General features: G+C 39.5%; 1 protein-coding gene across 1 annotated transcript in view; it reads left to right on the top strand.

The window, feature by feature from the left end:
- The window catches only part of LOC143019799 (cell adhesion molecule Dscam2-like), a 655538-nt gene that overhangs the window by 535708 nt on the left and 104830 nt on the right, over window positions 1–15000 (top strand). The window contains exons 10-14 of the mRNA XM_076175783.1: window positions 4941–5085; window positions 7556–7707; window positions 8407–8517; window positions 11763–11924; window positions 12550–12834. Coding sequence (XP_076031898.1) covers window positions 4941–5085; window positions 7556–7707; window positions 8407–8517; window positions 11763–11924; window positions 12550–12834 — 855 coding nt within the window. The remainder of the gene's footprint in view (window positions 1–4940; window positions 5086–7555; window positions 7708–8406; window positions 8518–11762; window positions 11925–12549; window positions 12835–15000) is intronic.

Genomic DNA, 15000 nt, shown 5'->3' with positions numbered 1-15000 from the left:
GAGGTAAGAGATCTCACTGCCCAAATGCTTTGGGAGGTGTGCAAGGATGTGACCATCGAATCAACATTACTCCCACTAGAAGGGGAGAATTTCAGGCACCGCACGTCCAACACCTGAAATGAAACACAAGTGGATGTCAGCTCAAGAGGTTTCTGGACACGGGAACATTTGGCTTTCTTTGACATGCGAATATTTGATCCGATGGCCCCTTGTTACAATAACCTAACTATTGAGGCGTCCCACTCCCGGAACGAGAATGAGAAAAATAGGATGTACGAAGAGCGTATACAAAATGTGGACCAGGGCTCATTCATTCCTATAGCCTTTACGAATTCAGGTATGATGTCGTCTGGCAGAGGTGATGGCAGAAAAGAAACAACATCCAAAATGCGGCATTGTTTAGTGGATGAGATGTAGACTGTCATTCTCATTTCCAGTGGTGGGCGTTGCGATAAGTAAAGCGATAATATCGCTTTAACCGGAAAAATTTATCGCTTATATTTATCGCTTTCAAATTTCCCGCGATAAATCCAGCGATAAAGTAGAAGACGAAAAACCGTTACGGCGGGAGGTTACAGGCTCATTGTTACGCGGCAAACAGATATGGTGTTTTAAGTGTAAAAAAAAAGAGGTTTTTAAATGGATAAGTAGCAAAAATTGAGTATTTTTGTATTTATCGCAGGATTTATCGCTTATCGCTTTAAGGTATCTTGGAAATTTATCGCTTTATCGTTATAGGACTAATTTATTCACTTTACATTATCGCTTTATCGCAAAATTTATCGCTGCCCACCACTGCTGATTTCTAAGATCAGCCCTCCTATGCCTAGGAAGTATCAGATCCCCACCGCACAAATCAGCACATGTACAAAACCTCGATTTTGGGCAAACTGTAATAGATTATAGGCTAAATGATCTTCTGTATTAGGTCTCTGTAAAATTATAAATAAAATTACATATAAAAGGGTAGTCGACCACAGTCATTGGCGAGAGAGGGGCCAATGAACTGTGTCTGTGGGAGACAGACCCTAACTGCTTCCATCACACAGTTCCACGATGATAGAGGTAATTTTTTAAAGTAGCAGTAGTAAAGTAGTAGTAGTAGTAGTAGTAGTAGTAGAAGTAGTAGTAGTAGTAGTAGTAGTAGTAGTAGTAGTAGTAGTAGTAGTAGTAGTAGACGGTATAAAGTACTAAATGAGGAGATAAAAGGGAGAGAGAAGGAATGGAGACTAACAATACCAGAATGACGATGACGACAAGCGGCGGTGGTAAAGGAGAAGAGAAGTAAAAAGTAGAAAACATAAGAAAAATTTGAAAAGCAGAAATATATGACGAATTGCAGACGATATAAAACAAAGAATAAGAGAAGGAAAGGAGAAATGAGGTTGGAACTCGAGGCAGCTTAAAGTGGATAGGAGTGAAAAGAAATGAATAGAGAGAGAGAGAGAGAGAGAGAGAGAGAGAGAGAGGAAGGAAGAGGAAGCGTGAGCGGGAGAATGATAACAGTGGGAGAAATGGAGAATGAGAAAGATAGGAAATGAGAAATAAAGGGGGAGGAGGAGGAGAGGATAAAGATAGAATAGCCAAGATAAGAGCTGGTGCACATGTGCATTGCGAAGTCAGATTTGAAACGACCAGGCCCGAGATGCCTATGACAGCCCGGCCGCGGATCCGGCGATGGCGGAGTCGGTGGACAAAGATCTGGAATGAGGAGCATTTGGACGACAGAATCGAGAAAATGGAGGGACCATTAAAATAGACGAACGAGCGAAAATAGGTGATACGAAGGCGGGGGTGGGCGAGTGACGATGGGAGGAGATTGACAGGTAGAAAAATGTGGGAATGAGAGAGATTAGAATAGAGTAACTCCACGAACTGGCCGTAACCGTTTTAAATCCCTTTGTTGACCTCTGCTGAGCTGATTCTGGTTAACGCCAAGTTACTTTATTCAGCAAAGCGGAGTATATTTGGAACAAAATAGAATCTCAATGAAACTCAATTTATCCCAAGTTTATGAAAATCAACTGCATATATATATTTATATGTATACGTATATGTATATGTATATGTATAAATATAAATACATATATATATATATGTATATATAAATGTATATCATATGTATATGTATATATGTACATGTATATATATATATATATATATATACATACATATACATATACATATATATGTATGTATGTGTAAGAGGCTGGTAGATGAAAGTAGTTGACAGGTAGGTAGATAGAGGGGTAGGTAGCGAAAAATTCATTTTTACGAGTTAGATGTTTTGAAAACAATAGCCGCGACGTGGTTACAGAGTTGCATAATCTCCTTCAAAGTCTAAAGTTTGTAAACACAAGCTAGGGTATCAATATTGGCGCTGATGTGACGAAATGTAAACACTAAGCCATTTCACTTCGTGACCAAGATTGCTTGCGTAAGCAGTATTACTTGAGACAGTGTAACAGTCTTTCTGATTGGAGAAAAGGGTGGGGGGGGAGAAAAATTATTGGTGCACGGAGGAAAGGTCACGCCCTTAAGGGGAGACATTTATTTCTAACGGTCAAAGTTATTGGATGAATTAAGTAGTGACGTCGGAACAGACTTGGCTTGGCGAGTGAATTAGGGATCCCAGGTGGGAGTCCTCTGGTGTACTTAAACTAAGTTGTAGAAGTGTAATATTATTCGGAAGAAACTAAGAAAAAATTACGTTTAATTCATCCCATTGAGAAACATTACTTCTCACTACAGAAAGATATGATGAAAGACATACTTACTAAAGTGAAGATACAAGAAAGTGAATGAAGAAATATAATACAATAGAAGGAACATTTAACAGAATTAAAACAATTAAGGAGAGAAGGAAACTGAAAGTGATGGTGGCAGCGGAGCTAAAATATTAAAATATGTATGTATGTATATATGTATGTATGTATGTACATATGTATATACGTATGTATGTACATGTGTATGTACGTATGTACGTACGTATTTATGTATGTATGTATGAACAAGTATGTATGTACATATACATATACATAAACATATACATATATACATATACTTATACATATACATATACGTATACATATGCATATACATATATATATGCATATACATATACATATACATATAAATGTACATATACATATACATATATAAAACATATTTAAATCTGTAGAGGCTAGGACTGGAGCCAACTCCAACTTTCCAACCTGCGTCTTTGGCACTTAGTTCCAAAAACTCACTGTTCGTTATTGCATGATTGTCAACGTGTTCGAACCGTTGACAAACTGAACAACTTTTTGCACGGAGAATTGGGAAGCACTTGATCCTGAGAGGTGTCCGCTTGATTTCAGATGTCAACATTATTTGTTCGTGTCGTGTCCGTTCTACAGTAGACGATTTTGTTCTACTGGAGGAGCGAGAATGAACACGAACATTTCTCTTTTATTTTCTCTTTATTCATTTATCCTCTTTATTCATTTCCTCACTTATCACTGTCATTTTCTTAGAACTTTACCACTGCAACTACCTTTCCCTCCCTATCCTCCTTCACATTTAGCAACTACCTAAAATACTCTGCCCATCTTCCTCTTATTGCCTTCTCTTCCATTATCATCTCTCCACCTGCACCTTTTACCTTTTCTTCTCTACTTGATTCGCCTCCTCTTCCTCTCTTAATTTCTTTCCAAAACATCTTTTTATTAGTTTCAAACATTTCTGTCATACTCTTACCTCACTTTACATCTGCTCTCCTCTTTGCCTTCTTTATCTTAAGCTTTACTTCTCTCCTCTTTTTTTTTTCGTACCTATCATATGTTTCCCTTGTCCTGTTTTGTAACCAATGTGTGGAAGCTCGCTTCTTCTCTTCTACATCCTTCTTTGTTTCCTCATCCCATCAGTCACTACCCTTCCTTCTGTTTCCTCCCATCCTCCTTGTTCCACACACCATCTTAGCACACTTTGTGACTCCCTCCTTGAACCATCCCCATTCCTCCTCCACTCCTAGTTCTACTCTGTCCTTCACTAATAGTAATAATAATAATGATAATAAAAATAATAATAATAATAATAATAATAATAATAATGATAATAATAATAATGATAATAATAATAATAATAATAATAATAATAATAATAATGATAATAATAGTAATAATGATAATAGTAATAATAATAATAATTAATATAAATAACAATAATAATGATAACTTATAAGAGTAATTTATAATATTGATAATGATAATAGTAACAGCAACAACCTCCAGTAGATCTCTGTAAAGAAACTTTGGACTGTTGCGTGTGTCAGTCAAGAGTCAGTCACTAGGGGCTGCATCCCCAAAAGAAAGTAAGGATGTTAGTTTTCTTTTTGAAGACGGGCTGAAGGGAAATGTGAAGATTAAGAAAAATTGATTTAATGCCTTGCAGTTAAAGTGGTGGAGGCCATTAGTTACTCTACGGCCTCCTAATATCTCATTTGTTGCATGTGCGCCCTCCCAAAGAAAGAGAACGTAGACCAAGGTTGAAAACCATTGGACTAAAGCCTTCAGTGCCTGAACACGTCTGGGTAAAGCTGGGCCATGTTTATGGAACACAAGAGAACAGAATATAGTCCGTAGGGTCTTCTCTAAGAGGGGGTTTACACAGACACACACACACAACGGTTCGTCGAACGCGGTTCGACAGACACGTGTTTAAAGTGGTGTGTGAACGTGTGAACGGGGTATTTGGTTGTCGAACACGTTGGTTAAACCCCAAATACCCCTTTCACACGTTCACACATCACTTTAAACACGTGTCTGTCGAACCGCGTTCGACGAACCGTTAGACCGTGTAAACCCCCCTCTAAGGTTCTCCACCGAGGTGAAGGTTCTCCACAGTACAGTATGAAAGGCTACAAAAAAAAATGACTATATTATCTTCCTCTTCTTCCGCAGACTCGGCGCCTGTCATCGAATACCGCTTCATCAGCCAGACACTTCAGCCGGGCCCGAGCGTGAGCCTCAAATGTATCGCTTCTGGGGCGCCAACGCCACACCTTACCTGGGCCCTCGATGGATTCCCGCTTCCGCAGAGTGATAGGTAAAGAGGGACACCGCTTTTATGATGACGAAGAAGGCGAAAAATATGAGCTTTTTAGAAGTGCGTTCAGATTTTCTATTTCTTTTATTTATTCAAGAAAGGGTGGTCAGTAGGTGAATAGATGTCATATCTTTTTTAGGCTTTGACATGATTGAAGAGTAGCTGAATACTTATTTGTTCATGTTTTTTTTAATTCTCATTTCAAGTGCAGGATTGAGGAAGGGTGGAGGTTGGAATGGATCTCTGAGCCTCTTTTATCCCTAGAACACGCCTCAGGCTCTGCTTACTTTTATGTCTCATAGATGAGGTCTTCAAATAATCAAGTTAGAATTATTTTGTTTAAAGGTTACACTGTCTGCACCATCAACTTATAGGTCTTCTAGTCATTGGGTTTCATAAGGATATTGTAGGTATGAATTGCACTCTGTCGTACAGCCAGAGCAATGCGTTGTCTTCACAAACGTGATAGCTCAGTTCACGGATTGTAGTGCTTCAAGTCACATGCAACCCCTCGAAAAAACTAATTCTCCCTCTCGTTCCCCCTCTCCCTCTCTATCCTAGGGTCGTGATATCCCTGTAATACTAAAAAGTCGTTTGATTTTTCAAGTCCAAGCTTGAAGAGACGGGTTTTCTGATTCCCTCACCTATCCCTATCCTACAAGTTCCAGCTTACAAAGGCCACGCCCCCTCTAGTAACCTATAAAAGCAGCAAGGACTTGTCTATATCTCTTTCGCCCAGATTCTGACATACGGGGTTCAACCCCTTCCCTTCCCCTCTCTATGGCCTTGCTGTCCCGTTGGAACGCTTGCCTGAGTTCATTATTTAGTAGTAGGTGATCAGCATTGATTTACTTTTTTTGACCTCTCAAGTGTGATATCTATTATAGGATGTATTAGTTACGGGAAGTGATATTTATCATAGGATGTATTAGTTATGAAAATTTATATTTATCATAGGAGGTATTAGTTAAGGAAAGTGATATTTAGCCGAGGATGTATTAGATAGGGAAAGTGTTATCTAGCATAAAACTTATGTTCGACTATTCAGAAACTACGGTGTATAGTTGCTCCATTGGAAAGCAGGTATGATACAATATTTATATCTTACGTCTTATAAATAAAAACTATATTTCACTTTTTGGTTACCAGTCTTTGCAAAAAGTCTCCTATATTAATCTAATTTATTCATAAAGAACTTACCAAAAACTTTTTTATCACACATGGTGGTGTGTGGTATTCCCCTAGCTTAGCGAAAACTGTATCAAATTGCCATATGTCTGTATATATATATATATATATATATATATATATATATATATACATGTGTGCGTATATATACAAATGTATGTATATGTGTATATATATAATGTATATATATATATATATATATATATTCATATATATGCATATATACATATATATATACATATATATACAAATATATATATATATATATATATATATATACTGTATATATGTATATATAATATATATATACATATATATATATATATATACAGTATATACGTATACATACATATATATATGTATATATATGTATATATATATATACAGTAATATATATATATATATATATATATATATATACATATACATGTGTGTGTATAAATCCATATGTATGTATATACATATATGTGTGTGTATATATATATATGTATATAGATATACACGTATGTATATATATGTATATATATGTATGTATATATGCATATATATGTATGTACATGTATACACATATATATACATACATATATATATATATATATATGTATATATATGTGTGTGTGTGTGTGTGTGTGTGTGTGTGTGTGTGTGTGTGTGTGTGTGTGTGTGTGTGTGTGTGTGTGTGTGTGTGTGTGTGTGTGTGTGTGTGTGTGTGTGTGTGTGTGTGTGTGTGTGTGTGTGTGTATGTGTGCATGTATTTAAACAAACACATAATTATATATACATATATAAGCATGCAAGCACATATATATGTATGTTAGGATACGTTTCTGAACTGCAGTTAATCATATCATGTGTTTCTTATTTTGGCCGTCACCTGCTGTCACTTCCACCAGGAATTCCACCTGCACCACCTCCACATGTGCAACCTCCACTTCAACCTCCCCTGTTCCATCTGCCTGTGCAAATTCCACCTCCCCCGCCATCTCCGTTATCTCCATACCCACCACCACCACCACTTTGAGCGCCATTCCCATCTCCATCTACGTCTCCACCTTCACTTCCATCTCCACCTGCATCTCCATCTCATCCTCTACAACCATTACCGTCACTATCACCACCACTACCACCACCTCCACAACTCCAGCTCCACCAGCACCACCTCTTCCTCCTTCACTTTCTCACCCACCTCCACTTCTCCTTCCACCTCCACACCACCACAACCTCACTACCACTTCACTATCACAACCTCCCACTTTTGCTCATTCGTATTTGCTTCCTGCAGGCTCGTGGTAGGTCAGTACGTGGGCGTGGGTGGCGCCGTCGTGAGTCACGTCAACATCAGCAACGTGAGAGCGGAGGACGGGGGCTCCTACTCATGCAAGGCCGAAAGCAGGGCCGGCACTGCCTCACACTCAGCCAGGCTCAATGTCTATGGTGAGTGGTGTTTCCTTGTCCGGTGGTCCTATGCCTATGTGTGTAGTCCAGAAACCTAATCCATAATATTTTTTTTTTTCAAATAAATTTGTTTTGTTTGAGTTGTTTGTCTATTTCTTCTTACTTATTTAATCATTCATTTGCTTGTTTTTTTTTTTATATCAATGTCCTTTGTTATTTATGAAGTTCTCATTCCTTAATGCATCAATGTGCAATACCTACTCAGAATATTGCGTATTATTTCATTTTATTACTTTATTTATTATCTATTAATGTATTTATTCATTTACTATTTATTTATTTATTCATTTATTTTTTCTTTTACTTATCTATTCATTTATTTAATTATTTATTTAATCAATTATTTATTTGTCTAATTATTCACTAATTTTTATGCTTATTTGTTTATCTATTTTATATATGTTTTATTATTTTCCAAGTTTCCAAGACGATGAAAAAACTAAACAATTTGTATCAAATCGTATTGAATATGGTAGTTTGTGATAAGATCAACGACCCAAATTGTAACTTGCTTAACACTATAATAAGAATTTTCAGTCAACATTATACAAGTAACCACATTGTGCACAACAATTTTTTGGACAAATTCTCCCTATCAAACCACAAAAAAGCGAAAGGGGTAATTTCCTCACTTATATACCCTTTTCCTTCTAATTTGTAATTTTTTTTCTTTGCCAGGACCCGCCTACGTTCGTCCCATGTCGGTCGTCACTGCCGTGGCCGGCGAAGCCCTCGTTCTCCACTGCCCGGCCTCAGGCTTCCCGCTGGCCAGCATCACGTGGTCACGAGGTACATCACCATTTAATTGTGTGTTTATTATTATTATTATCTATATACATACATACATATATATATATATATATGTGTGTGTGTGTGTGTGTGTGTGTGTGTGTGTGTGTGTGTGTGTGTGTGTGTGTGTGTGTGTGTGTATGTGTGTGTGTGTGTGTGTGTGTTGAAGAAAGGACGACAAAATGAGTGGTAGGTGGGGAGATAAACACCGAGAGTCGTTGGAGTTTTTATTCATTGGCGTTTCGCTCTTAAAATAACTTTTTCAGAGTGTGCAAGCACACTCTGAAGAAGTTCTGTTAAGAGTGAAACCTCTGTGAATAAAAACTGCAGCGATTCTCGATGTTTATCTCACCACCGTACTACTCATATATATATATATATATATATATATATATATATATATATATATATACATATATATGCATACATACGTATATACGTATATACACACACACACACACACACACACACATAAATATATATATATATATATATATATAGATATATGTGTGTGTGTGTGTGTGTGTGTGTGTGTGTGTGTGTGTGTGTGTGTGTGTGTGTGTGTGTGTGTGTGTGTGTGTGTGTGTGTGTGTGTGTGTGTAATGTATACGTACTGTGTTGAATATCTGAGCCTGATCCATGATACATTAGCATTATCCAAATTTAAGCTTAAAAGCCGCGATTAACGTAGATTTTAAGTTTTCCCCCTGCGGAGAAATACGTGTGACTTCAGCCTATAGAGCTATGAGTTGAGAAAAATTAGATAGATAAATACGTAAGTAAATAGGTAAATATATAAATTCCATTGAGTGAGCAGTTTATTGGAGTAAGAAAAATATATATTTTAAGGATAATCCATTTTATTTCGTGCCTGCTTCATCGTAATGGAAGTGCTTCTGATATAGAATACTTTTGCGGCAGCAGAAATAAAAAGGAAATTGGCATCTCTTTAGGGAGGGTTTAGATGAAATAGTAAGTTCACCACTGCTCTGGTCTGTAAATTAGAATGAATAATATGTCCCGGTGGTAGATAAGACAAAAGAAAAAGTGACACGGAAGGGCTTAACCATAAAATTTTGTTGCGAAATAAATCTACGGTGACTGGAACACTAATTTCAAAATAAGAAAGACTGTTAGCACTCTTCTGGCATCCTCTTGTTTGAGAACTTAAAGGAAATTTCGAAATTGACAAGTATATTTTCTGTCATTACCGATATTACAATTTAATTTTTAATGCCATTCGATGTCATATTCGCCGTTTATATGTGTTTTAACAAAACTCATTTCATATTTCACGTGTACTATCTCACAAAACAAATAAGAAATGTGCAATATAAAAGTTGTTTTCTTTAAACAAAATTGTAGCAATGCAACAACAAAAGATATAGTTACATAGCTTTGATGCATTACAAGTCAGTTACGAGTCTTCAAGAGCAACTCGTTATTTTGTTAGATTATTTTATGTGTGCGCACGTGCGTGTTCTGGAAAGAGCTTCTGCATCACTACACTACAGGGTTATGAAGTACGATTGTTTTTGTATGAAACCGTAGCCACAGACTGAGCGGTGAAGTGCCGTTTTCTTTTTAAAAACAGAAAATGGGTCTGCATTGACGCCTTGCCAGCTTTAGCCAAGCGTCTTTTATAGCGTTCTGTAGCCGGTCGCCTCTTCGGTATGATGAGGATCTTTTTAAATGATTTTCCGGTCAATGGTGGACGGTAAATCGAATATCAATTAATCTAATGAAACATTTACTGTCCATCAACATTATCGTCACTATCAGTTTTATTACAAGTAAGAGTAAGTTACAGTATTCGGGAGAGAAAACGGAGAACCTAGATCATGTTACCTTCGCTGGAGTTCGCGAGTGAATGACGACATGGTTCACCTGATGCCTGTCCTACATAGGTCATGAACCTCGATCACCTAATAATAACCCATTTTCTCCTACTACTCCTTCTACTGTTCCTCCTCCTCTTCCTCCTCTTCTTCCTCCTTCTCTTCCTCCTCCCCCTCCGCTTTTACTGCTCCTCTCCCTCTTCATCTTCCTCTTCCTCTTCCTCTTCACAGTCCTCCTCCGACTCCTCCTCCTCATCTTTCTTCTCCTTTTCTTCTTCCTACTTTTCCTCCTCCTCTTTCTCTCTCCTCCTCCTTCTCTTCCTCCTCCTTCTGTTCTTCCTCCTCTTCCTTCACCTCCTCCTCTGCCCCCATCCTCCTCATTCTCACTTCATCCTCTTTCACTTCTTTTCCTTTCGCTCCTCTTCAACCTTATCTTCGTCCTCCTACTCTTCCTCCTCTTACTTCTCTCCATCATCCATCTCTCTTCTCTTCTTTTTCTTCCCCCTACTTTTACTCCTTCGCCCTCTCTTCCTATTCCTCCTCTTTTTCTTCTTCTTCTTCTTTTTTTTCTTTTTTTCTCTCTTCTTCTTCCTCTTCCTCTTCTTCTTCTTCTTTTTCTTTTTCCCTTTTCTCTCTTCTTCCTTCCCTTCCTCTTCTTCTTCTTCCTCTTCTTATTCTTCTTCCTCCTCTCCCCATTAATTTTCCTTTTTATCTTTGTATTCTCTTTCCCCCTCCTCTTCCTCCTCTTCTTCCTCTTCCATCTCCCATTATTATTATTCTACTCTCCTTCCCTCTTTTCTTTTTCACTTCTTTAACTTCCTTCTCTGCCTCCTCCTCCTCCTCCTCTTTCTATTCTGCTTTATCATCATCCTTTTCTTTTTCCTCCCCTATTCCTCCTCCTTTTCAACCTCATCCTTCTCCTTTCCCTGGATGATCTGTTTTATGTAAAACCAGGGAATTATAAATTCAGTTTCAACAATACTGATTCCAACAATGTATAACCACTTTCTATGGTATTGCAATTCCCTTCCCTGACAAATGGAGGACCCAGTACGTAAACAAAGTCGTCCAGCTTTTGTGAAATTCATATATGAAAATGTGCATGTTTAAAAAATGTATTGTATATTTTGTACGCGTGTGTCTCTGCTTGCGTAGCGGGTAGAAACGGGGCGTCAGGCAAATGTGAAATGTGACATAGTGCGCATGCGCAGACCGAAATGTCAGACGTAAGATGGGTTCGTTGTACGGGTGAGTACAGTACAACACGTTGGGCACTCTTCATGTGTGCACATTCCACTTTTTGCCTGACCTCCCGGTTTTATCCGTTGCACTTGCATGCCTGCTTATTTGCTTCTTTGTGAGTTTTTATTGAATTACCTCAAACTTATACTCACCCTCTTTTGTCAGATGGCCGGACACTACCGGTCAACCTGCGACAAAACGTCCACGACAACGGGACGCTGGTCGTGTCCAACGTCCAGAAGAAGATAGATTCTGGGTCGTACACTTGTACAGCGAAGGACAAACAGGGTCAGCAACATTCGGCCACCGCCTCCGTACAGGTCCTGGGTATGTTGAGGTCACAGGGTTTGAGAACACTATAGTCTTTGACGATGATGATGAGTATAAAAGTCTAGTGATGGTGATTGGCATAAGGATGAGATTTGTATCAGAATACCTCAGTGTAAATGATCATATATTAGGTGCATTAACCCTGTATGGCATAGCGGTGCGCCCAAGCTAAGACATGAAGTATTAGAACAAATTCCTAAAATGTACCGAATTCGGCGCAGTACGCCATGCAAGGTTAATGGAAATGGATTATTCTTAGTCGATTAATCGATATTTTCGTGTAACTCTGTATGGTCTAGATTTTTTTTCCTCTTAAACTGAACAAAAGAGAAGAGAATATTTAAATGTACTAAATTCAGCACCAAACTCCATACAGGGTTAACGTTAAAACTATATGATGTTTAACTATAACGCTATTACCGGTATGACTGAGGTAACGAAAGATCAATGTATGACGAAAAAAAAAAATTTTGAGTTACAAGATATTTTTCTCTCTCCAAAGTCATTTCATTTTTCATTTTGATGGAGACTTGAGACCATAATGATTGTGATCTGAATGTGAACTAAGCGAAGGCTCTGCTCCTCTTAACCTGTGGTGTGGTTATGCACTTCCACTGTGTAGTGCCCCCCAAGCTGAGTCCCTTCACCTTCCGCGACGACCTGGCTCTTGGAGAACGCGTGAGCGTTCAGTGCACCGTCAACCGCGGAGACACGCCCTTGAGCATTGGCTGGAGCAAGGACCAGGTCTCAGCCGAGCACTTATCGGGTGTTCAAGTCCGCCAGTACGACCAGTACTCCGCCGTGCTCACCATCGCCCACCTCTCGCCAGCCCATGCAGGGAACTATTCCTGCACGGCGCGAAACGACGCCGCCTCTGTGGAGCACACGGCACCTCTGAACGTCAACGGTAGGGTGGGGTCCCGCCCCCAAGGGATCATTTTCTCTCACCCATTTGTCTCCCCTCTTTTTTTCTCATAGATGTGTTTTCTCGTTCTCTTCCGGTCCAGTGCCCCCCACCCTAAAACAAATTTTCTTCGGGGAGGCGAGTGAGGGTGAGAGGGTGCAGGTGGTATGTAGCGTGAAGACTGGGGACACGCCCCTCTCCCTCACGTGGACGAAGGACGGTCGGCCCCTCCAATTTCTCAATCATCACCACCACCACCACCACCCCAACAACGCAGCAGCAGGCTCAGCCACATATTCTCCCTCCTCCTCCTCCTCCTCCTCCTCGTCCTCCTCATCTTCCTCTTCTTCCTCGTCATCCAAATCTCCTTCATCGTCCTCCTCCTCCGCCTCCTTATCCTCGTCATCTTCCTCCTCCTCCTCACCGTCCTCCTCCCCCGTGGACATGGGTGTTCTGGTCAGCCGACTGGACCAGTACTCAAGTCGGTTGCTAATACCGAACACCCGTAGTGAACACAGTGGAAACTACACCTGTACGGCCGCCAACGCCGCCAGCTCCGTCTCGCAATCGGCCAGACTTGTTGTCAAGGGTAAGTACCAGGGTTTGGGATGGTCACAGGACTTCGTTTTGGAAAGAGGGTGGGGGAGGTGAGGGACGGGGAGTAATTCGTTTCGGGGTAGGTAGGATAGTCGCGCGAAACACTCTAGGGACGTAAGGATGTACTCTAGGTAGGTAGGTAGGTAGGTAGGTAGACAAATAGGTAGAGGTTACAGTAGGTGACCAGGTTGGTAGGCAAAGCAACGGTGTTATGCCGACGTTAAATGAAGAGTCACTAAAATGGCCTATTGCGGTAGACTTTTTAAAACTAGCGGTGACATCCTTTAGCGTTTAGAATTATTTATAGCATTATACGCTATTTATCAGAACTGTATTACTCAGTCTGACGAAAGAGAATTTTCAGAATGCAGGCCTGGTTGAAGTATGAAACTTGGTGATACTATAAACTTCTTGTCTTCATATCGAAGACGCGTCTTAAAGTTAAAGGGTGGACATCACAAACACTTCTTCTCCTTCATCCTTCTCTTCCTCCTCCTCAGAGAGAGTGGGGATGAGAGGGTCTGCGTTAAAGTGACACATAAAACCGAAGTAACTGAGATTGTGAAAAGTGACTCCCAAAATCTTGGAAGTAAAGTCAGAAACTCCTGAAGAAATGTCAAGACAGCAAGAAATCCGATACAAGTTGGGTCCAAGTTGTCTCTCCCTTTACTAGCACCCCCGGGGGGCGATGATGGGGTGGAGGGGGGAGGGGGGGTCTAGGCTAATTATAATCAGGGGCTCTTGGCCAGCCCCCAAAGGTCTTCGTCACGGGAAGAAGGATTCAATTAAAAGATAATCACGTTAAGACGGAAGACTGATCAAATTTATGGGTCATTGCTTAACTTTAACAAAGAGTTTTTGTCGTGGTTATTACATAATTCTTGGAATTTGATAATGTTCATGTTTTGTTTTGCTTTTCTTACCCAATGAAAAACATACATACATACAAATTTACAGGTAAAGGAGGCAGAAGTTAGATTGGAAAGGGGCTCGCAAAAAAAAATGAAGATGGAGAAGTCACCTGGGGTTGAAAGATGTCGAAAGGAGAGGAACATTCCTGATGATTGGAGAGGGTCATGTGTGCTGCCACTGTATCAAAACAAAGGAAACAAAAATATGCGCAATCACTACAGATGAAAAAGATTAAGCATACCAAGAAAGGTGTGCAAAGAATTGTGAACGAATAAAGAAAAACACAGAGAAGAAGAACAAAAGGAGAAGTCATGGGATACAAGAATCAGGTGTTGATAGTGTCATAACTTCAGAATTACTAGACAAGAAACCATGTGGTATTTATGTACATGCAAAAGTCGTATGGTACTGCATGGAGAAGCAATGTGAAGAGCTCTGAACTGTTTGGACTGAGAGAAAGCCTACCAGGAGCAGTGAACTGCATGAAAATGGAAAAACTTTAATGAGGACATGTGGATATGGAAGAAGAATTGAAGTGGACGTCTGAAGGGAAAGGATATGGGAGAATAAATGAATGCGATAGTGATCAAAAGGGATCGAAACGAGGAAGACATATATGAAAAAAAAAGAAGAAGAGCAAGGACAAGTCCCAGTCTTCCT

This window comes from Oratosquilla oratoria, chromosome 38 (genome assembly GCF_046742065.1).
Source record: "Oratosquilla oratoria isolate Oo_2021 chromosome 38, ASM4674206v1, whole genome shotgun sequence".
In the NCBI taxonomy this organism is placed as follows: Eukaryota; Metazoa; Arthropoda; class Malacostraca; order Stomatopoda; family Squillidae; genus Oratosquilla; species Oratosquilla oratoria.
Note: the sequence above shows the minus strand (reverse complement) of the source record. Positions and strands in the feature narration are given on the sequence as shown.